The 25,538-nt window shown below is 39.0% G+C and overlaps 1 protein-coding gene across 6 annotated transcripts in view; it reads right to left on the bottom strand.

The window, feature by feature from the left end:
- The window catches only part of LRBA (LPS responsive beige-like anchor protein), a 747,733-nt gene that overhangs the window by 134,042 nt on the left and 588,153 nt on the right, over nucleotides 1-25,538 (bottom strand). For all 6 annotated transcript variants that reach the window (XM_051819347.2, XM_051819345.2, XM_051819348.2 and 3 more), the window contains exon 47: nucleotides 23,930-24,082. In XM_051819347.2, the coding sequence (XP_051675307.2) occupies nucleotides 23,930-24,082 (153 nt within the window). The remainder of the gene's footprint in view (nucleotides 1-23,929; nucleotides 24,083-25,538) is intronic.

Raw genomic sequence — 25,538 nt, 5'->3', positions numbered from 1 at the left:
GTCCAGCCCTCTGCTGTGGCCCGGGAGTGCAGTGGAGGATGGCCCAAGTGCTCGGGCCCTGCACCTGCATAGGAGACCAGGAGGAAGCACCTGGCTCCTGGCTTCGGATCGGCGCAGTGCCGGCCATGGCGGCCATTTGGGGGGTGAACCAACGGAAGGAAGACCTTTCTCTCTCTCTCTCTCTCTCTCTCTCACTGTCTAACTCTGCCTGTCAAAAAAAAAAAGTTGTGGGATAGATGCTCAGCCTCATGGTTGAGATGTTAATTAAGAAACCTGTATCCCTTATCAAAGTACCTGTATTTGACACCCATTTCTGGCTCCCGTCTCTAGTTTTCTGCTAATATAGACCGAGGGAGACAATGTGATGGACGACTGGGATAGCAGGGTTGCTCCCACAAAGCAGGGAGAAAGGAGTTCCCAGCTCCAGCCTTCAGCCCTGCCCTGGATATAGTTAAGGCATCTGGGGAATGACTCAGCAGATCGGAGTTCTTTTTGGCTGTATCTCTGCCCCAAATAATTAAACAATAAAATAAAAGATGTGAACCTTTGATATACTAAGGCTTCTTTTCTAAGGAGCTCTAAACTCAGAGCATTCACCTAGGATCGTGATGAGCAGATCCTCCCTTCCCTTCCTGTCCCACCCTCCCCCTCCATCCTCTGCTAAGAAGTCAGGTCCACGGAGACTCCTAGTTATGGCCTTTAAACAGCTGGTAACTTCTTATGGGGTGATGCTTCTTTTAAACGTAAGTTCAGCATTAAACCTCACTAATTAAACAAAAACACATTTAGGGATTTATGATGAGAGCCTATTTTGTAGCTTTAAAGCACAGACCTAATCACATGTTTTGATTAAATGGGGTCACAGAGCAAGAGCGCAGAAACTAATCACATTTATAAAACAAAACCACTTAATTTTTTTTTTTTCTAGAGGAAAGAATTTAAGGAGAGTCAGGAGCAAAAGAAGATAAGGGCTTTAAACAACTAATTTCAGCCTATAAGTATGCATACAAATTTTTCATGTTTTTCTCAGTCATGCTCCTGCAGGCATTTGGAACTGTCCTGCAGATTTTGTCACCAAGTAACAACTGACATTTGTATTCTTGATCCCCTAATTCAGAGGTTTGATCTTATTTTCCATTCTGAGAGTTACAAGTCTTAGGTTAAGAATTCCTCTAACTTGTTTACAACTCATAATGTGAAAAATGGAAAGCTAACATTCTTAGACTATGCAGAAGGTATTAGTCTGAAAACTAACTCAAACTGAATACTCAAATCATCCTAGGCAGAAAAAAAATCCAAGTGACTTTTTTTTTTTCTTGTAAAGCACCTGCTGGGAAAGGTTTTTGACTTTTCCCCAGTTACAGATTATCTTAAACAATTAAGTAGGCCTGCATAATCACAACATCTACAATTTTGTGTATAAAAGCAAAAAAAAAGGACCTTATTACATAGAATCCGCATTATATAACCATACAGGGGCACATAGACTTAGGTACAAAGAAATCACCCCTGTTTTTTTTTTTCCCCTTTAGTTTATCCAGTTAAAATATTGGGCAAACTTGTTAATTTTTTCAACTTTCAACTAAAAATATTTGCCTAACTGTGGTATCTATTGGACCATATGCAGAAAAAAAAAACCACTCTGAAGAATAAAAAGAGAGTAAGAGAAAAATTAAGAAGAGTCAGGAAATGGATAAGCAGGAGAAAGAAAAAAGCAGACAGACAGAGGTAGGAGGGAAGATGGGGGCAAATTGGCTTAGTCAAGCTCTCTCGGGACAGTGTGCTGAGTTACCAGATCTGAAAGGAAGGGTTGAAAGCTACTGCTGATAACCGGCGGAGGCTGAAAGTGCTACTTAAGTGCCTCGTGTCTGTGGAGAAAAGAGGGAGGCGAGATTTGAGACTGAGGATGCCAAGTGCATTCCCAGCCAGCAGAGTAAAAAGGAAGCATTAACAGTAGCCTCAGGGGAAGCTAAGCATGCTATCCCATGAGCCAGAGGGCAAATGTGGCAACAGCAGTGAGGAGCAGCTGGATAGAGGGATAAAGAAATAAAGAAACCACAGGAAAATTGGCAGCTTTAGACCAGTAAGGCTGACTCGGCGTTGTCTAGATACTTAGAGGAACAAACTGCCTGAAAATAACACTGCCATTTTTCTCCTGCCAATGGGTTACTATCAACAACTGAAATGCAACAGACTGAAGTTTGCCTGGCAAAAATGACATTCAGTATGGATTTAACTTTGTGGAACACAGCTCTGCTGAGAAGATATACCCAAGGCACTCTCAGTGTTTAGTTTACAGTAATCAAAACCAGCATTTCCATAACCCAGTGGTTCTCCAAAATATTTAAAGAAAAAATATTTAAAATACCTTTTCTAATGCTGTCATTCACTGATGCTTTCTAAGCATTATTTCATAGAGCATAGTTTAGCAAACTAAAGAATATATATCAATATTCTCTGTAGTAAAAACTGGTGAAAATATAATACAGAGAACTAGAAACATAAAAACTGCTAAAGCAACTTCTGAATAATCTCTCAAATTATTTTCATTGACAGTTTTCCATTTTTAAAAAAGGTTCAAGGGTCGGCGCCGCGGCTCACTAGGCTAATCCTCCGCCTAGCGGCACCGGCACACCAGGTTCTAGTCCCGGTCAGGGCGCCGGATTCTGTCCCGGTTGCCCCTCTTCCAGGCCAGCTCTCTGCTGTGGCCCTGGAGTGCAGTGGAGGATGGCCCAGGTGCTTGGGCCCTGCACCCCATGGGAGACCAGGAAAAGCACCTGGCTCCTGGCTCCTGCCATCGGATCAGCGCGGTGCGCCGGCCGCAGCGCGCTGTCCGCGGCGGCCATTGGAGGGTGAACCAACGGCAAAAGGAAGACCTTTTTCTCTGTCTCTCTCTCTCACTGTCCACTCTGCCTGTCAAAAAAAAAAAAAAAAAAAAAGGTTCAAGTGACATGAGAAAGCAATTTTTATTATTTTTATACAGTTCTTTTTTTTTTTTTTTTTAAGATTTGTTTGTTTGTTTGAAAGACAGAGTGACAGAGGAAAAGATCTTCCATCTGCTGGCTCACTCCCCAAATGGCTGCAATAGCTGGGACTGGAGTTCAAAATTCCGTCAGCGTGTCCCACACTGGTGTCAAAGGCTCAAGTACCTAGGCCATCTTCTGCGGCTTTCCCAGCCACATAAGCTGGAAGATGGATTGGAAGCAGAGCAGCAGGGACTTGAACCAGTACTCTGATGTGGGATGCCAGTGTTGCAGACAGTGGCTTAAGCTATTATACCACAATGCTGGCCTTCTATGGTGTTGGAATGCAAGATGAATATTACGATGAAAATTCTTGTTTTAAATAAGTATCTACTCTAGCATTTCAGTACAATATCCAAAGATAAGATTTATCAAACATAATGGTTTTCAAATTATTACCTTGGATATATTTGATGAACTGCAATTTGTAACTGATGCAATAAATCCGATCATCCTAACAATAAATCAATTCAATCCACTTCTTTCTTCATCAGGGTTAATGTAATTTAAGATTGATGTTATGAAAAAAAGAAGAGTCTCAAACATCTAAGGAAATGAAACTAAAAAGTAAAAAACACCAATTATGCTATGTGAAACATAGGATAAATTCTACAGGAATTTTGTGAGTGGGGAGGCATTGGAGCAGGACAAAGTTCTTCCAGGAAGTAACATCCATGACAGCCCCTAAACCACACCCAACAATTAGTTAAAACTTATTTGGAAGGCAATGATATGAAGAGAGTAAGTTGAGATGCAGATGTAATAATTCAATTATATTATATAACGTTAACTTCAGAAAACTGGATTTCACAGTTTTCTAGTTAGATTGTTAGAAGCAGAAGAGGAAGATAGAGAGTATCTGAGTTTTTCATAATAAAAGAGCATGGGTAGGGTGCCTTAAACAACAGAAACCCAGTCCTAAAGGCTGCAGAGTGCAAGACCAAGGCTCCAGTAGGATTGGGTTCCTGGTGAAGGCTCTCTTCCCAGCTTGCCCATGGCCACCTTCCTCCTGTGACCTCACAAGGTGGAGAAAGGAATCTCTGGGGTCTCCGCTGTTCTGTAAGGATAACAGTACCCTGAACCAGGACTCTACCTTTAGAACTCCTTTTAACCTTAATTTCTCCTCAAAAGATCTATCTCCAGTACAGTCACATGGATGGTCAAGTCTTCAACACAAGAATTGGGGGGGGGGGGGTAGCAGGAAGGGAATACAAGTCAGTCCCTAGCATTCTACCCCTCAAAATTCATGTCCTTATTGAAACATTCATTCGTTTGATCCTAAAAGCCCCCAAAGTCTTAACTCAGTCTAATATCAACCATACAGTCTAAAGTCTCATCAAAATCAGATATAGGTGGAATTTGAGGTAGGTTTCAACTTGAAGACAATCCCTTACCAGTTGTTAAAGCCAGAAAAGTTAAGTGCTCCCAAAATACAATGGTACGGTGGGCACAGAATAAAAAAAAAGAAAAGAAAAAGAAAATAGAAAGTAGGGCTATAATTTTTTAAAAGGCTGTTTGGAGGATTAAGTGAGGTTATACAGAATGAATTAACACAGTTCATAGATATAGTAGAGTAGAAGTCTAAATTCTAAGAAGGTAAAGCCTTTATAATTTTTTAAAAAAAGATTTACTTATTTATTTGAAAGGCAGAGTTACAGACACGGACAGGCAGAGAAAGAGGCAGAGAGAGAAATCTTCCATCTGCTGGTTCACTCTCCTAATGGGCACAATGGGCAGGGCTGGGCCTAGCCAAAGCCAGGAGACAGGAGCTTCATCTGGGTCTCCCATGTGGGTGCAGGAGCCCAAGGACTTGGGGCATCTGCTGCTGCTTTATGGGGTGTATTAGCAGGGAGCTGGATTGGAAGTGGAGCACCTGGGACCCAAACCAATGCTCATAAGGGTTACAAGCATTGCAGGTGATGGTTTAACCCACTGTGTTACAGTACTGGTCCCTAAAATTTTTAAAAATATTTTAAAAAATTTTTATTTATTTGAAAGGCAGAGAGAAAAAGGTATCTTCGATCCACCATTTCATTCCCTAACATTCCAAAATAGCTGGGGCTGGGCCAGGCCAAAGCTGAGAGGCTAGAGTTCAATCCAGTTCAATCCAGTTCTCCAACATGGATGGCAGGGACCCAAGTACTTGAGCCATCACATGCTGCCTACCTTGATGCATGTTAGCAGGGCGCTGGAATTGGAAACAGAGCTTGGACTCTAACCCAGGCACTCTGATACAGAGTGTGGATTTCCCAGGTGGCATCTTAACCAAATAAATGCCTTTATCATTAACCTTTGTATCTCAAGAACTGCAGTGTCAATATGGTAGTCACTAGCCAAACGTAGCTTAATGAACATTAAATACTCATCTCCTCAGTAATATCTGCTGCATTTCCAATGTCCAATAGCCACATGTCACTAATGGGTGCTATCATGGACAGTGTAGATTTCCATTATCATACAAAATTTTAGTGGACAACTCTGTTCTATAGCTTCAGAAAGGTATGTGACCCTCTAATTGTTGGATTTACAAAGAAATGCAGGGAAATATTAGCACTCATGGTTCAAGAACATGCATGGGGCCGGCGCCGTGGCACAGGTTAATCCTCTGCCTGTGGCGCCGGCATCCCATATGGGCGCCAGTTCTAGTCCCAGCTGCCCCTCCTCCAATCCAGCTCTTCGCTATGGCCTGGGAAAGCAGTAAAAGATGGTTCAAGTGCTTAGGCCTCTGCACCCACAAGAGAGACCGGGAAGAAGCACCTGGCTCCTGGCTTCGGATTGGCACAGCTCCGGTTGTTGTGGCCATCTGGGGAGTGAATCAATGGAAGGAAGACCTTTCTCTCTGTCTCTCCCTCTCACTGTCTGCAACTCTACCTCTCAAATTAATTAATTAAAACATTATATGCAGAAAAATGAATATCGTCACTTTCTACTTCCATAAAAGGTCAAAAAAATATTTATAAGACTCTCTTACTTTTATAAGACAGTAAGTTTAGAGCTAGGAACATCTCAATTACAAAGTATTTCTGTAGGAGATTAAGATAATACTGTTAAGGTATTACTTTATTAAGAGCTGAGTAGAGAGGAATCAAAATTCTAGAAACAAACCATGAACATGTCTAATAGTCTTACTCTTAGTAAGCAGCAATCTTACTCAAGTCTTTGGTCGTGGCAGGATCATAATGTATGGATCCCCAACAAGTTCTTAGGATACATTTTGTCAGTGTTGTTGGCATCAAATATAGGACAAGGACTCTATTGTAAGTGCTTTGATATTTTTGTGCTTTGATATTTTTGCCAAGATGTTTTGCTTTGTTGCAGGTGGATGAGAATGGATGGAATATCTACAACTAACATCAATACTGATTCAGGAATGTGCTTCCATTGTTTTCAAACATTTGGAAATATAAAGTTTCTGTCATATTGCATGGCAGTCTGATTGCTAACTCTACCTTATACTTTGATATTTTAGTTTACATCAATAGTGTAAAGTTAATTTGTTTGTTATCACATAAATTAAATAAAGAGAACTTCCTTCTGCAGGAGTTAAGAATTTTCTGCAAATATTACATTAAAAAGAATTAGACCTTAAGCCTAATCTGCCCATTTTCTTGAGAATCAGAGAACACAGTTTTCCTGAACTTCCTTAAATCATATTCTGTAATAGGAGCTGGGTAAGTAAACAATGTATATGTCATTCCTATCTTTGTTGAATTTTCTGTAAAGTGAGAGGTTAAATTCTAAGGAATTCCCTAAGTATAACTGGTCAGTAATTACTGGTTGAGAGGCTACCACATACCAGCTAATGTGGCAAGTGTTAGAAACAATGGTCTGGAGCCAGTGCTGTGGTGTAGTAGGCTAAGCCTCCATTTGTAGCACAAGCATCCCATATGGGCACCAGTTCAAGCTGGCTGCTCCACTTCTGATCCAGCTCCATGATGAAGACCTGGGAAAACAGTGGAAGGTGGTCCAAGTGCTTTGGCCCCTGCACCCATGTGGGAGACCTGGTAGAGGCTCCTAGCTCCTGGCTTCAGACTGGTGCAGCTCTCACCATTGCAGCCATTAGGGGAGTGAACCAGCAGATAGAAAACCTCTCTCTCTCTCTCTGTCACTCCCTCTCTCTGTGACTGCCTCTCAAATAATTAAATAAATCTTAAAAAAAAAAAAAAAGGTCTTTCTCTCACTTTCTAATTTGTTTTCTTCCTTTTGATTTCTACTTTTCCAATTTAGGCTCTTACAATTTCTTATTTCAGCTCACGTCCTTCTAACTGGTCTCCTTACCCTCAGTTTCTTCTCCCCTCAACCCCATTGACATCTGAGTAACATAAGAATTCTGAAATGAGTCTGACTGCTACTCCTTAAAAAAAGAAAAACAAAAAAACCTTAGTTGTTTCCCTATTGATGACAGGATAAATTTCAAAATATCCTTTCTAGTTTTATTCCTTAACAATTCATTATTCACTCTAGCTACACTGAATTGCTCCCCATTTACATCACAAATTTTAGTATGTTTTGTTCCTCCTGTTAAAAAAGTTCACCTCGGGGCTGGTGCTTGGCATAGTAGTCTAAGCCCCCACCTGTGGCACAGGCATCCCATATGGGTGCCAGTTCATGTCCAGGCCGCTCCTCTTCTGATCCAGCTCTCTTGTTATGGACTGGGAAGGCAGTGGAGGATAGCACAAGTGCTCTAGCCCCAGCACCTGTGTGGGAAACCCAGAAGAAACTCCTGGCTTCAGATCAGCTCAGCTCCAGCTGTTGTGGCTATTTGGGGAGTGAATCAATGGATGGAAGACCTTTCTCTCTATATATAACTCTACCTCTCAAATAAATTTAAAAAAAAAAAACTTAATCTTATGAAAGGGGCCAGCACTATGGTGTGGCCAGTAAAGCTGTTGCCTGTGATACCAGGATCCCATATGGGCAACAGTTCATGTTCCAGCTGCTCTACTTACAATCCAGATCAATGCTAACAGCCTGGGAAGAGCAGTGGAAGATGACCCAAGTGTTTGGGCCCCTGCCACCTATGTGTGAGCCCTGGATGAAGCTCCTGGATCCTGGCTTCAGCTTGGCCTGATACAGGCTATTGGGGTCATCTGGGGAGTGAATCAGAGGATAAAAGATCTCTCTCTCTCTCTCTCTCTCTCTCTCTCTCTCTCTGAAACTCTGACTTTCAAAACAAATAAATCTTTTTTAAAAAAGCTCATCTTAGGGTTAAATCTTAGTTAGCTCATGCTGTCACAAAATACAATGGATTAAAACAACAGAAATTACTTTCCCACAGTTCTGGAACCTGGAGTCTGGCAAGGTTAGCTTTGGTGAGAGCTCACTTCCTGAGTTGTGGACAGCTGGGTTTTTGCTATGTCCTCACACAGTGGGGAAAGATCAGGGGTTTGTGCCCTCATGAGTGTGCACAGCATTCTGGAGTCTCTTCTTATAAGGGCCACTAATCTCATCAGAGGGCCTCATCTTCAAAGCCTTATCTAAACATAATTATCTCCCAATGTTCTATCTTCAAATACCATCATATTGGGGATGAAGGTTTCAGCAAATGGATTTTGGAAGAAAACAAATAAGTCTACAGTAGATGCAAACTTGCCCTTTAATACCCAGCTCAAATGTCTCTTAAAAATCTTCATTCCTTAACAGAGTTAATTACTCTGTCATCTATGCTCCAATTTATCAGTCTGTAGGGATTATTTCTATTATTATATAGTAAATTCCTACAGGGTAGAGATTCTGTCATAGCCATCTTTTTAACTTCCCAGAATTGAGCATAATGTTTGGCAAACAATAGGTACCAATAAAGATTTGTTGAATGAATTATCGAACTTTTAGAAACAATGAAAGAAATGTGCTTTTTAAAATTGCTTTTTTTCTATGTGCAAATTATACATTATAATAACATCTTCTCATCTCACCTCTACAAATCCACACCCTGAATTTATGATTTATTTCTTTATGGTATCATTGATCTTAAGCTGTCTATAATCACTAATTTCTCTGGAGATAAAATTCAGACTTATCAGCCAATGCTAGATTATGAGCATTTCATTCATGAATTGCAGACACTTTTACATGAAGAGTAGGCCGAACATATTTCCACAGGAGTAATAAATAACTTCAGATGCCCTTGTGAGAAACTCAGCTACTGAACTCACCTATTAATTTTCTCTACTGAATGCATTTCCACATCAAAAAGTGTTCCCAATCATTATTTTATGTTACTATGGTACAGAATATTTAATCTTCTTTATGTAACAATTCTCTTGCTTTAGTGGCTCTGTGATCATTCAGTATTATACTATTCTAAATCTATCACAATCCTTAGGACCTACTGCCCTTATTCAGTACTATTATCTACTCACTGCCAAAAGCTTAAATAACTCAGCCATGTTCAAACATTAGGTAATATTGAAGCTCTAAAACTAATCTTTAGGTATGCTAAGTATGGACATATATGTAATCATGCATGTATCATATAACTGTACATAATCACTGACATAGTTGATATGAAAATATTAACACACATGATCAAATTAATTACATATGTAAATAATGTTGCCTAAATTTATTTGGAGTTACAGGTCTACTAATGAATAGCCCCAGAAACCTTACTAAATTTAAGCCATCATTTACAAGACACAGGGATAGAAGTAAGGCTAGCAAGCAGTGAGTACAATAAGTGGTAGGGTAAAGACAGTCACGAGAAAAGTGAAAGTAAAATCTGAGTTTCATAGGGGAATAAAAGGACCTGGAGGCATGGATAATATATCTACATATCAGAAGGACTATACTGAGATTTAAACTTGCTTTGTTTGAGCCTTAGAGTTAGAATGAGAATCAATGGATAGAAGTTACAGGGAGCAGACTTTACTCAGTGAAAGAGATATGTCAAAGACATGAAATTTCTAGGACCATACACTACAGGCTTAATTTCTATGTGTAGTAAGGGTGTGTCATGAAGATATCACTGGTGATGGGGAGGGGTGCAGCTAAGAAGGAATCTCACCTGAGACCAGGGAGGACCTGAATAAACACTACTATATACCTACAGTCATGGCTTAAGTAGCATCATTCCACTGTCCATCCAGAAGATAAAGTTATCAGCAGCATAGTAAATGTATAATAAAGAGATAGGGAGACTAGAAGGAAGCTATTGCCAGATAGTCCATATAAGAACTAGAAAAGCTGGTTCAAGAAAAAGAGCTAGAGAGTCAGGGAAAGATGTTCTACATACTTCAATCAATTTTATGTTAATATAGACAGAAAGGGGGAGGGGGAAGGAAGAGAGAAAGTGTTGTAGTACAGTGGGTTGGACTGAGTCCCATATCAAAATCTTCCAGATTTCCCAAATGGGCATAGGGGCCCAAGGACTTGGGCCACCTTCCACTGCTTTCCCTAGCCATAAGCAGAGAGCTGGATTGGAAGAGGAGCAGCCGGAACACAAACCAGCACCCATATGGGATGCCGGTGCCACAGGTAGAGGGTTAGCCTACTATACCACAGAGATAAATTTCCATGTAAAATAAAAAGTAATACAGTCATGGTATTTAACTGCATATGATATTTAATATTATAGTGATAATGCAAACTGAATTTACCTTTGCTTAAAAAATAAGGCTCAAAGGACCACTGTTGTGACACAGTGGGTTAAGTCACCATTTCTGATACCATGTTCCCATATCAGAGTACCAGTTCAAGTCTCAGTTGCTCTGCTTCCAATCCAGCTACCTGCTAATGCACCTAGGAAAACAGCAGAGAATGGCCCAAGTCCTTGGGCTCCTGCTACCCATGTGGAGACCCAGATGAAGTTCTAAGCTTCTGGCTTGGGCCTGGCCCAGCCTTGGCTATTGTGGCTATTTGGGGAGTGAATCAGCAGATAGAATATTGATCCATCTCTGTCTCCCTCTTTCTCACTCTGCCTTTCAAATAAATAAATAAAATAAAACTTTAAAAGACAAAAAATAAGAATCACAAGAGCAGGCCATTTGCCTTATTGGCTGAAATGCCTGCTTTCCACTTGAGAGCGCTGAGTTTGAGTCCCAGGTCCAGCTCCTAATTCCAGCTTCCTGATAACGTGGATCCTCTGAGGCAGCAGTTACGGCTCAAGTAGTGGGGTTCCTGCCATCCACTTGTGAGACCTGACCTGAATTCCCAGCTCCCAGCTTCAGCCCCCTGGACTCTGAGGGCATCTGAGGAGTGAATCAGTAGATGGGAGCTCTCTTCTTTCTGAATTCATATTCATTTCTGTCTCTCACCTTCACTGCTTCACAACAAATAAATAATTTTAAAAAAGAATCAGAACACCTAAAGTATCCTAATACTTATTTGGAATAACTGTCACTAGAGAGAAAAATGGCTTACACTTTCCTAATTATAAATAAGCACACAATTATGCATTATTTCTTGGTATTCTAAATACTTAAATTTCCATCTTAAAGTTTCTTCGTTTACTAATGATAATTCTAAAATATAGAGTGAAAGGAACCAACCAGAACATTAAAACAGAAATAAATCACGGTAGTAAAGCACTTGGCAATTCTTCTTCTTCTTCTTTTTTTTTTTTTTTTTTTTTTGGAAAAGGTCATTCTCTGGTTTACTACACTGAAGGAAATTTGCCAGTACACACAAAATTCCTTGCTAGAAAAAAAATCTGTTGGATATACACCAGTTACCAGCAATTCCAACACATAAATACCACAGTAAGCAGTCATTTATCGGGTCACCCTGCGCAGAGTGGCATGAAAGCATCCGGCGGCAACGTGAACCCCACAGAGGGGATGCTGCTTCCCAGACAGGCAGCTGCTGCAGGTGACATGGCCTGGCGCCAAGAACAGGGCAGGGAGGGTTCAGAGGCAACTTGTCCCCAGCCACAGCGAGCACCACCCAAAGCAATGGTGGGGTAAGGGGAACTGGGTGAGCAAGTGCTCCTCTGCGAATTCAACTTCCAGGCTCATGTTGTGAGCCCATCAGTCTCACTTCTCTTCTCCAGCCATAATCATTAGCCCCTGGCAGAAATGATGACTTCCAGCTGTAACTGGCAGCACACTGCTGTGATAATTTACACAAAGATTAAAAATGAAAAAGTAACAAGTAGACTTTCTAACCCTCTTTCTCTTTTATAAAAAGTATTTCCACTCTCTTCCTCCCTCCCTTTCTCTGCCCCCCCCCTTTTTTTTTTGGTTAAACTTCTAACCTCTAGAGAACTTTAACTGCTCTGGAGAGCTCTAAGTTAACACAAATGAGGTTCGGTTTATTTTCTTTTCCAGAAGTTAGTACATCAAGGCACTTCAAGAATTTAAAGAACGAAATTAAGAAATGAGAAAAACTGCCCGAAATGTATTGGATTGACCATCTATAAAATAACATCCCAAGTAACAAATTTGGAATATCCAAATTTCAGCCATAGTGACTTTGATGAATTTTTATGAAAGTGTGACATTAATAACATGTTTAAGAATGATAGGTCCTGTGTGTAGAAAGGCCTAACAGGAAGCATTGATCAACATGGAGACAGAAAGGAACAAAAAAAAAAAAATCACTGGGCAGAGGGGCCAGCATTGTGGTGTATCAGGTAGAGCTGCCACCTGCAGTGCCAACATCCCATATAGGCACCAGTTCATGTCCTGGCTGCTCCACTTCCGATCCAGCTCCCTGCTAATGTGCCTGGCAAAGAAGCAGAGAATGGCTCAGGTGCTTGGGCCCCTGCTACTCACATGGGAGACTTGGAAGAAGCTCCTGGTTCTTGGCTTCATTGTGGCCACTTGGGGAGTGAATTAGCAGATGGAAGATCTCTCTCTCTCTCTCTGTAACTCTTTCCTCTTTCAATTAAATAAATCTTTAAAAGGAAAAAAAAAAGGCAAAAAAGCATTGGGCACATCCTGCTCAGAAGGCCCAGACAACTATGCTCCACCGTTTAAACATGAATTTTGTGACTTGGGTGGCAGGTCCTGTATTCCTGCTTTAGAAAGCCAACCTGGCTACTAAGATGCTTTGAAATTCACACATCACTCCAAGGGAACAGACCTTGTCTGTTTAGTTATCTCTGTAGCCCCAGAACCTAGAATGTAGGCATTGAATAAATATTATTCAACGAAGTAAGATTATCCAACTCTTTCTTTTATTCTAAAGTTACCATAAAGTGATTTTGGGTTATATTTGGATTCCTATATAGTTTAGCTGAAAAAAGTGCTGGTCAGAAGACAGAATTAATTTGGTTTCTTTAATAGTTAAACTCTTCATCATAAGTTATTTTGCCTTATGTATTATGATTTGCACGTTTGCTTGGTGCAATAATCAAAATAGTCATAAAAAATTAAGACACACCAAAAATATGATTCTGGTGTTAAAAAGCTGCCATTATCAGACTGCTTCTGCGCTTTTCTGCTTTTTACTGATTTTATATCTGCACCTCTTTTTCTCTTATGTTAAAAATCTTGATCTTGAAGATGTTAACATAACTACTTATTTGTTCACTCTACTCAATACCCATAACAGCTTCCAAAGAACTTACTAATATTACCTAAAAAATGACACAAGTAAAAATGTTTAAGATTTCTTCTGGTACTTTTATCTGTAGAATATACTATAATAAATATAGTACACTATTTCAAAGGCAGAGTTACAGAAAGAGACACATCTTCATCCACTGGTTCACTCCCCAAATGGCCTCAACAGCCAGAGCTGGACCAGCCCAAAGGTGGAGCCTGGAGCTCTATCTGGGTCTCCCATGTGGATGCCAGGAGTCCAAGGCCATGAGTCATCTTCTGCTTTCCTAGGTGCATTAGCAGGGAACTGGATTGTAAGTGGAATGGCTGGGATTTGAACCAGTGCCAAAAGGTGTAACTAATGTGTTCTTTTAACACTTATTCAACATGTAAGTGATTTACTACCTGTGCCTCAGGGATTCTGGTAGAGATAAAAGATTCTACTGTGAAGGATGTAGTTCACATCTGAAACCAGGATTCTGCATAAATAAAAAAAGCAAAGAAAGCCCACTGGGTCAGGAGAACAACCACCTACAAAAACCTACAAAAACAGATGGAGAACGGATCATGGGAAGGTTACTTCTGATAGGTTTCAAGGATGATGAGACCTTTAAGAAGAATTGTTTATATTTTTTTTTTTGTATTACTTTGCTGCTTGAGGGGATAGTGTTAAGATGGGGTAAGGTTATAAACTTAACATTATTTGGTTAAGAACAGAATAAGGCAGGCTCACACTGCAATGAGTGGAAACAGCACATGGCAAGCACTATGGCAAGTAAGAAACGCACGGGGAATGACTCAAACCAGAAGCTAGAAGCACAATTCTTGTAGATTTCTGTATCAGGAATAGGAAGAAATTTCGCATTTTCCCACATACTTCCAGCTTTATCACTTAAGTTAATGACCACAGGGAAGAACAATCACTTAGGAAATCCCGATTTTCAATTATATGAATGAGATGTCCATGGGGAGGATTTTTCTATTATTCTTTCAAAAATTAAAAACTGCTTTTAATAAGGTACATTAAGATTTTAATCAAATGCTAAGTAATAACATGACAAGTTACCACAGAAGTTACTTTGGAACACAGAACTTGGATATTTTCTACCATGAATGCAGCACACCCTGGAAACAGTATCACTTCACTTTATTTGGCTTGTGTACAGCACAACAGAATGTGACCAAGCCAAGTGCAGCTTGCATCTCATTTCTGGAGTTCAGGCTTCAGGGGTTCAGGGGACATAACACAGTCCAGCTCAAGGGAGCTGAAGGTCACGAAGAAGACAAGCACAAGGCTTTTACGGTAGGAGAGAGTGGTACCCCCACCCCCAGACTTCTAGCTGCACCACATTTGCAATAGCTAGTGTCGACAAATCACAAGACAGAGAATTCTTCAGAAAGAAGGGACAGCTGACACAGGAGAGAATTCTGAATGCTGGCACAAAAGTTTACAGAAAGTAGAGGAATGTGGGTCATTCTAGCTGAGCAACATAACACTCTACACTCCTGAGTCACTCTGTAAAGCATCATGGGAAATATCTGAACATTCAACCGTAAGTATTCCACAGAAAAGGCTGTTTCAGTTCAGAATTTTCTGCTTAAGAGGTAATGGAAATGAGAAATCTATTTCATAAAAAAAGGGAAATGGTTAAAAGCACTGGCATTTGGAAGGGTAAACCTCAATTGCATGGAACATGGAATGTATGGCAATTATGCCACAACAGAGTCAATCTAAGAAAAAAAAAGTCAGTTCCTTGAAAAGATCAACAATCTTGACAAACCTTCAGAAGACTGATCAAGAAAGACACATGATACAAATTAGCAAAAATCATTATGAACTAGGTAACATCACTAGAAACCTTAGCAAAAGTAATCACCAACAAGTTTATGCCAACAGGACAACTTAGATTTATGGACAAATTCCCAGAAAGACAAAAATTACTGAAACTGATTCAAGAAAAACAGAGATGAATAGACAAGAAAAGAAATTAAATTGGTAATTTAAAATTTCACAAAGGAAAGCCCAGGTACATACACTGCCAGTGATGAGTTCCGCTAAACATTTTAAAAAGAAATAGCAATGATTCACAAAAGCCTCCAGAAAACAGAGGAGGGAACACTGCTATATCTTATTCTGAGATAAGTCTGACCCTGATAATAAAGGTAGATAAAAATATCACAAAAAATGACACACCTATATTCCTCACGCATATAGATGCAAAGATTCTCAAAAGTATTAATATCTCAACAAAATATTAACAAAAATATCTAGTACATATCAAAAGAATTTACAACATCCAAATTACAACATCCAGTTTGCACCAAGGAATGCAAGGTTGGTTTAACGTCCAAAAATTGCTTAAAGTAATATTTCATATTTTTTTAAAATCTTTACCTATTTTAAAATCAGAAAGAAAATCTCCTTCATTGTATTTTAAAACTTGATAGTTTTAGATAAATTGAGTTTTGTTTGTTGTATAAGCTTCCAATTTCCTTTTTTTCCCATATAGCTGTGACAGGTTATATTGCATCCCTCCAAAAACCATGTTGAAATCTTAACCTCACAGTAACTTGGAAGGTGGCCTTATTTGAAAATAGGGGTAGTTTGTTATGGCAGCCATGAGAAACTAACAAAATAACTAATTCAGCACCATACGCTGAACAGCCTCTCCTTTCTCCACAGATCTCTAATAGCAGTCCTATTACAGATAAAATTTCTTTTTGTGTCCCAGTCTGTTTCTGGGTTCTTTGCTCACTTCCTTTAGTCTATTTTTCCTAATTTGCCCCAATTGCTATAGCTTTATATATTTCCTGATATCTGGCAGAAGCAAATTTTTCTTAAACCTCCTCTTTTTCTCAAAGGGGGCTGTGGCTATACTGGCCCTTTGCTCTTTTTTAAACCAGTTGGTCATGTTCCACAGAAACAAAACAAGCCTGTTAAAACTTGGATGGGTTTTTAAGACTGAATTTATAAATAAATTTGAGAAGAATTAACCATCTGTCAACATGTTACATCTCCCCCCACCCCACTTATTTAGGTGTCTTTCTTTTTAAATTAAAATTTCACAGTAAATTATATGGGGGGTTAAAATACATACCAAACAACAGCAATGTCAGATCTTTTTCACACTTCATACACATCTGCCCACATACCCAGGGACTCAGGGAGGTGCAGGGTAGAGAGGGAAATACCCACAGTCAAGAATAAATATTACCAAGGCGATGCTGTGGCATGGTAGGTTAAGCCTCCACCTGTAGTGCCAGCATCCCAGACCAGTGCTGCTGCAAGTCCCGGCTGCTCCACTTCTGATCCAGCTCCCTGCTAAAGTAGTGAAAGATGCAGGGAAAGCAGTGAAGATGGCCCAAGTCCTTGGGCCCCTGTACTCACGTGGGAGACCCAGAGGAAGCTCCTTGCTCCTGCTTTGGATTAGTTCAGCTCGGGCCATTGTGGCCATTTGGGGAGTGAACCAACACACAGAAGATCTCTCTCTGTCTCTGTAACTCTGCCTCTCAAATATATATATAATAGTTACTATATATTATATTATTTTTAATATATTTATATATTTTATTATTATATATTATATTATATATCATATTATATATATAATATGTGTAATAACTATTACCAACTGTAGCCACCAGGACTATTTACATTTTTGGCAATAACATTATCAAAGTGGAAAAGGAAAAGAAAACTGGAAAAAGAACAACATGATAAAAGTATTCTTGCTTCCGGTATTTTGATTCCAAATTATTTTTTTAAAGTTGCCTGGTCAGCTCTTTTAAGAAACAGGTTTCAAAATGCCATTTCTGCACACTTTCCCAAAAGGAACATGAGATTCTTAGTCTCAACTAAGCTGTCATCACCTGACAATTGTAAATTTTCCATTCAAAGAAAAAAGTTACAAAAGGTTGACATAATTCATTCAGAGATACATGATCTATCAAGGTTTACTTGGAACAGATTTAAATTTTATCAATAGAGAAGAAAAAATAATGTTGGTGGAGAAACAATCTAAGATTTTTTTCATCAGACAATACTACAAAATTTATCTTCATATAGTTTCTGATGCTAATTGTGGGAAAAAAACCTAAAAGGCTCATTTTATTTTTCTTTGTCTTCTCAAACAAGACTACGGATGTCACCATTATGAAACAGTATAGGAGACAAAAGGTATAGAAGATCCACAAATGCAGGTGTGATATAAATGGTAACATCATCACAATCCGTCATTAGGGTACCTCCTTCTAGACCCATGCCACCTCCAGGCCTCAGGAATTTTTGTGTTTCACCAAGTCATCAAGAGGAGGTGACCTCCAAAACAGATGGCTGTCGTTTGTCCTAGGCACTGAGTCTAACAGAGCAGGTTCATGGATAGGCACTCAGTGAATGCATTACTTTATTATAATTTGAGTGAGTTATATATTCTTCACGGGTAAGTGGTCTAATGGTTAAGACACTGGTTAAAACACTCGTGTCTCATATCACAGTGCCTGAGTCTGATACCCACCTGCAGGCCCTGACTCAAGCTCCCTGCTAATGCAGACCCTGGAAGTGAGCAGGTGATGGCTCAAGTAGTTGTATTCCTATCACTCTTGTGGGGAAACCTGGATTGAGTTCCTGGTCCTAAGTCTCACCTCAGCCCAGTTCTGGATGCTACAGCATTTAGGGAGGGACTCGGAGGATAGGACTGTTCTCTCTCTCAATTAAAAAAAAATAATATATATATATATAAATAAATATAAAGATACATATCATTTTATATATATATGTATATGTGTGTGGATAGATAGATAGATAGATTCTCTGGCTAAAACAAAATGCTCCACTTTACCAACTTTCAGAAATAGCCCTGTCATTACTTATCAGTAATGACTTTCTTTGTCTTTTACTCAACTTAAAACATCAGTGGCAATATAATATAGGTCTATAAGGTTGACATATCATAAGAGGTAAATGATGAACATTTCAAATTAACACATTTTTATGTCATTTTAAAATGTGAAAATCCGTTTCTCATTTATATTTCTAAAGCAGTATTTAGAATAAAGATTTTTTTTTTCTGGTTCAGGTAACATAGATCAAACTCAGGAATATAATAAAAAGAGCTTTATTTTACCCTGAGTCCAGTTGTTCAAAACAAAGAAAATACAATTTATTTGCCTAAAAGACTAGTCAAACTAAGGTGACTTTTTTCCTCTATAGGATATTATCTTCTATACATAAATCTATCATCTAACCAATTTACCAGTCCTACATTTAGACTTTCATTACTTATAGAAAGCTTTGAGGATGAAAATGGTTAGGCAAGATGATAGTTACAGCTCTCTAATACAAACAGAAAATGTAACATTGCTGTTCATCAGCAAAACCATGTTGCTCAAATATCCTATCCTCTGGAATTAATATCTGAGCAACCAAATACTTAAAAAAAGACACGCTGAGTATCTTAAAATGAGTATGTCAGTTAATTAATTCTGTGATCCCCTGCTATCAACTGAGTATTGTACAATCTGCTATTATTCACTGTCCTATAGATCATCTGTTCTTGGTGCTGGTTTGTTCCAGGAAGAGAGACAGCTGCAACACTATATCCCTGTTCAACCTGAGGACCATCTGACTTTAATTGTAACACACAGCTTGATGTGGCTCTGGCTACGAGAAGCCAAAGTATCGTCTGTAATAATCTGGAAAAGCAGAAACCTGCCAACAGAGGGCTGAAAACAGGGACTTGTGCTGTCTGGCTGCCTGACGGGCTGCAGGAAATATGATTAATGAGTAAGGTATAATGATATCAGGAACCCGATTAGCACCACAAAAAGGTCACAGATCAAAGTAGTATGCATTTCATGAGCTACAATCATTGCATAAAATCTGTGGATTGGAAGAAGTAAGCCAAAAAGAGGAGGGGGATAAAACCCTTATGTGATAACATGCTAACAGAGACATAAAATACCATACTAACAACTTAGTCGCCTACAGAAAGTTAACAATAAATTATAAAATGCACCAATACACACTGCACTACAGGGAAGCTCTGCTCATCACAGGTGTGGATCAAGTATTCTTTAATGAGTAAGTGAGCTATTAAATTCTTACATGAAGACAAATAAGTAAAAATCAAGTTATCATTCCTAATTATGAATTAAAATGATTTAAAATATAATTATTCAACTATTTGCAGCAACTTTTATATAGTCCTGTTTGGGTGTATAAGCTAATTCAAAGCCTGAACAAAGAAGACGTCCCTAAAACTCACTGGAGTGGGAATCTCTGGGAAAAAACATTAAGTAAACTTAATACCGAGTTGTCATAAATGTGCAGCTAATACTATTAAATACTATTTTGTTACAACGTCGCAGTCATGTCCAGGTTTTGAGCCTGGGTTGCCAGAACCCAAACCTGAGGGAAAACCTTTTTCTAAGTTGCGGCCTTCCTTTCCTTGGCGCTCATGGGAAACGCACGCCCAGCAGATCTGACTCTTCTGAGGACAAGGCACTGGAGCAGCGTGGAAGGCGCAGTCAGGAGAACTCCTGACTTCAATTCTTTGGTCAAAATATTAGTTTAAAAAAAAAAAAAAAAGTTAAATATAATTTATTCACATGTTTCTGCCTTTTGGAACTCCCTCAGAATGAAGTAAACACATTAATAAACTTCTTTGTACTTTGAATAGTACTAATTTTTTTTCCCTTTTTTTTTTTTTTTTTGCCAGGCAGAGTTAGGCAGTGAGAGAGAGAGAGACAGAGAGAGAGAGTTGAGAGAGTTACAGACAGTGAGAGAGAGAGAGAGAGAGAGAGAAAGGTCTTCCTTCCGTTGGTTCACTCCCCTAATGGCCTCCACGGCCAGCGCTATGCTGATCCGAAGCCGACCCGAAGTTGATCCGAAGCCGACCCAAAGCCAGGAGCCGGGTACTTCCTCCCGGTCTCCCATACGGATGCAGGGACTCAAGCATTTGGGCCATCTTCCACTGCCCTCCCGGGCCACAGCAGAGAGCTGGACTGGAAGAGGAGCAACCAGGACTAGTACCCGGCGCCCCAACTGGGACTAGAACCCAGGGTGCCGGCGCCACAGGCAGAGGATTAGCCAAGTAAGCTGCAGCACCAGCCTGAATAGTACTAATTTTAACAATGAATAAAGAATTAGTCCCTGGGCTGGTGTTGCACCATAGCAGGTAAAGCAGCCACCTGCAATGTCAACACCCCTTATGGGCACCAGTTCAAGTCCCAGGTTCTTCACTTCTTTCTCTTTTTTTTTTTTTAAACATTTATTTATTTATTTGAAAGGCAGAGCTACTGAGAGGCAGAGGCAGAGAGAGAGAAGTCTTCATCTGCTGGTTCACTCCCCAGATGGCCGCAATGGCTGGAGCTGCACCAATCTGAACCCAGGAGCCTGGAGCTTCCTCCAGGTCTCCCACGTGGATGCAGGGATCCAAGGACTAGGGCCATCTTCTACTGCTTTCTCAGGCCATAGCATAGAGCTGGATCGGAAGTGGAGCAGTGGGGACCTGAACTGGCTCCCATATGGGATGCTGGTACTACAAGTGGCAGCTTTACCCACTATGCCACTGTGCTGGCCGCTGCTTCACTTCTGATCAAGTTCCCTATTCGTGGGCCTAGGAAAGCAGCAGAACATGGTCCAGGTGCTTGGGCCCCTGCATTCACGTGGGAGACCTGGATAAAGTTCCTGGCTCCTGGCTTTGGCCTGGCCCAGCCCTGGCCATTGTGGCCATCTGAAGAGTAAATCAGCAGATGGAAAATGTCTCTCTCTCTCTCTCTCTCTCTCTCTCTCTCTCTCTCTCTGTCTCTCCCTCCTTTCTCTCTAGTTCACTGCTTTTCACATAAATAAATAAATATTTTTTAAAAGAGCTAGTTCCCTTGAGACTTACAATTTTAAATTATATTTGAGAAGAGGTATTTCAATCATAAAAATATCAAAACACAATTTAATTTTTTCTTGAAAATAAATCATCAAGCATGGGGATGATACTTTACAATTTTCATGTATGTACTATAAGTATCATTTTTATGTCATTTAATATTTAGTGAAAACATTTTTTTAAATGGTGGCTCCAAAAGCACCATTAAAAAATTAAAAGCCAAGCTGCAGACTAGTTGAAAATATTTGCAAAACATGTGTTAGAAGATAAAGGACCTTTATGGAGAATATATAAAGATCTCTTATAATTCAAAATAAAGAGATAAAACAACTCACTCTACAAACATGTAAAAATCTGAACAAAGAACATATATGACTAGTGAGTAAATACATGAAAAGATATTACTACTAGTCACTAAGGTAATGCAAACTAAATGCACAACAGGATACCCGATACTGACTAAAACAAGTAAGAATGACCATACCAAGTCTTGGTAAAGATTTAAAAAACCCAGAACTTCACTGCTGGGCATAAAAATGGCATAGTAAATGCTTTCTGATTACACGACATAGGAACTTCACTCCTAGGAATCTATCTAAGAGAAATGAAAACAGACGTCCACACTGAGACTTATATGCAAATATCCATAATAGTTCCAAATTGGAAACAAATCAACTGTCTCTGAACTAGTAAAAAGGAAACAACATGTGATGGATGTCTGCAATGGAATACTATGCAGCCATACGAAGAAATTACTACTGACACATGCAACAACATGGACGAATCCCAAAATATCACGCCAGGTGCAAGAAGCCAGGCACAAACAGAATCCACAGTGTGTGATTCCATCACTATAAAATTTCTAGGAAACCAAAATTATAGAGACAAAATCATGGCAAAACTATGAGAACAGGAATGAGGTTAGAAACTTACTGTAAAGTGACACAAGGAAACTTTTTGGAGTGACTGGTGTCCTAAAGATGGATGGTGATGATGATTCTTACGTATGTGCACTAAAACTCACAAAGCTGTATACTTTAAAAAGCTAAATTTTATAGTATTTAAGTTATACTTCAATAAATCTATTTTTTTTAATTTTATTTTTTTTGACAGGCAGAGTGGACAGTGAGAGAGAGAGACAGAGAGAAAGGTCTTCCTTTTGCCGTTGGTTCACCCTCCAATGGCTGCCGCGGCCAGCGCGCTGCGGCCGGCACACCGCGCTGATCCGATGGCAGGAGCCAGGAGCTTCTCCTGGTCTCCCATGGGGTGCAGGGCCCAAGCACTTGGGCCATCCTCCACTGCACTCCAGGGCCACAGCAGAGAGCTGGCCTGGAAGAGGAGCAACCGGGACAGAATCCGGCACCCCAACTGGGACTAGAACCTGGTGTGCCGGCGCCGCAAAGGGTAGATATTCACAAAAGAAAAAAAAATTATAGTAAAAAAAAATATATATATATTCCTCTATTCCCTCCTACGTGCCCGTGGGAGAAACACCTCACCACAGACAACTGCCACATTTAAAATCTAGCATCTCCTTCAATGTCTTTCAAAGGTTTTGCTTTCTCTTGGGCTTTCATTTTAACCACAACTTAGAATTTTTAAAAATACTTGGGATAAAACTAAAATGTAATGGGTATCAGAAGAATATGATGCAACACTAAGTACTATTTTCTGAGCAAATATTATAATCTAGAGAATATTCTAGTTATTTCACATACAAATTTGCAATTTTGAACTCAAACTTTGAAAATGAGGAAACCAAAGCCGAGAAGGGTTAAGATGCCTGGGGTCCCATAATCAACAGTGTGATTGTTCCAGGATTGGGAGATGTGGTCTCACTCCAAGAACTATATTCTTCCACACCCTTGCTTTGCTTCTAGTATACTTAAAATGTGAAATCTCAGTAATAACAAAATTATAATTATGATATGGAGAACAGGATCAAAATATAATTGCTTTTTGAAAGATAAGGAATGTCACCTAGAAAACCAAAATTCCTTTCTCACAAAATAATTCAGAGCCCATACAATGGAAGATACTAAAGAGTTCAGCCTAAGCACAGTAATCACTATAGCTTTTTAAGTTTTCATGTTCTAAATTATTATAGGAAGAGTTCCTTCAAAAGACAGACATGGGGTACAATTTGAAAATCTTATCTTTTACTGAAATGCCTGATTTTTGTCTTCTAACCTGGGACACAAAATTATGTTCCTTTCTGGGCATGAGAAATCCAAATTTGAAATAACACATAATTTTAGTTTCACTTATAACTTGTGTTTAGAAATTTCAATGATTTTACATATGTATGTGTGTATACACATACATATATGAAAGTAACCCAAATTCAGTATAAAAGAATAAGAGAAATCATTAAACCTTTCAATAAAGTTTTATATAGTTAGCAATTGCTGAACTATTATGCCATTTTGAATTATTTCTGTCAACTGCAACATTCCAGAAGAGCGAGGGTTAATGATTATAAACTGACACAGGAAAGACGCCTTGAAAATAGGCTCATGACAGAGATGATTACTAATCTTACCAATCTGTTTATGCGAACAAATTCTTCTGAGGTTTTGGCCCAAGGAGGAAGTTCAACATCAGACACTACTGTCCCATCATCCATCACTCCAAGATTATAGTTATTGAAGTTGACAAACATCTCAGGAAGATAGTAAAATTCAGGAATCAACTCCTATATAAAAAGAAAGATAATATTATATTCTAAATTGAAGGACATCAACTAGATATACATAAAAGGGCCTAGTTACTTCCTATTGTGCGGAACAAAATAAACACAGGAAACACTTTTTCTCTTATCATATCATAGACTTATCACAAAGTTTCTATTAAGGTACACAGAACCTATCCAACCAAATTTAAATAACATCTTACCAGTATAAACACATCTTACAGGCTTTCCTTCAGGACACACTCATACACCCAAAACTATAAAGTGCCCACATCTGAGTAATAGTTGAGATTTCACAAGATTTAAACAGAGATTACCATGCTGTGACAACAATATAACAACCTAACCTAGATTTCTAAAATGAAATGTACAGAAAGTTTTCCAGAAAAACCACGAATCTTTCTAATATAAGCATTAAAATGGCACTTCCGTGGTCTCTACATCAACTAGGAAGATGAATCATCACATTTTAACTACTCTCAACAGCATATTTCTCTCACATTTCAAAGCACTCACGTTTAGTTTTAAGATACTAACTCCAATGAGAGAACAAAAATTTATAATTACTCTAGAAAATGACCTGCATAAGAAACTGAATAAATTAAATATATGACTTGAATAATAATACTTTAAAGATACTTCAACAGAACATTTAATAAGCAGAAAAATGCAGCCAGCAAAGCTTTTGTGTGCAATAAACCCCGTATATAACTATTTCAGAGGCCCTGTAGATCAGACTTGAAATCCAGTCTCGACATGGGTCAGCGACTCAGTGGTCTTTCAGATACCCCCTCAGGGCCAGCTATGGCAGGCCTGGCTTTCTAAAAAGTTGAGTAAAATAGGAAGGTCATCAGATTTTGGACAAGGTCAGTATGAACTTGCCAGAGCAGAGAAAAAAGATCCAGCAGGAATTAAGCTATTATCACTTCCATCATCCATGTGAACTGTTGCTTGACTTTGAATTGTACATCTTTTGTTTACAACCACAATAATTAACTAAGCAGGGTAAAAATGAGCTTGTCCTCCAAATGCCTGACAAACACCTGATCATTAGACTTTAAAAATGCATTTACACTGAACAATTTTTTTTTTACAAAAAGAACCTTGTTAAAAGTTTAACCATACATGAATTTAGATTCTTAGAATCTAAGATCTTAGAATCTAAGATCTTAGAATTTAAGATTCTTGTCTTTAAAAAAAAAAATGTATCTAAGTCTAGTGGACTTATGGAAGAAAAACAAGATTATTTGTGTTATTTTATGCAATAAAAAACTATATCCAATTTGTATGAGCTAACATTTATTGATGGTATGAATCAGGTGTTAAGATAAATTCTCAATAAACTTCATTATATTTCATCCTTAAGCAACTCTACAAGGAAAAGTTTCATTTGTAAGACTCAAAAAAGTTAAGTAACTGCCCAAGGTCACACAGCTGATATATTATAGATCTAGAATTT

This window comes from Oryctolagus cuniculus, chromosome 8 (genome assembly GCF_964237555.1).
Source record: "Oryctolagus cuniculus chromosome 8, mOryCun1.1, whole genome shotgun sequence".
In the NCBI taxonomy this organism is placed as follows: domain Eukaryota; kingdom Metazoa; phylum Chordata; class Mammalia; order Lagomorpha; family Leporidae; genus Oryctolagus; species Oryctolagus cuniculus.
Note: the sequence above shows the minus strand (reverse complement) of the source record. Positions and strands in the feature narration are given on the sequence as shown.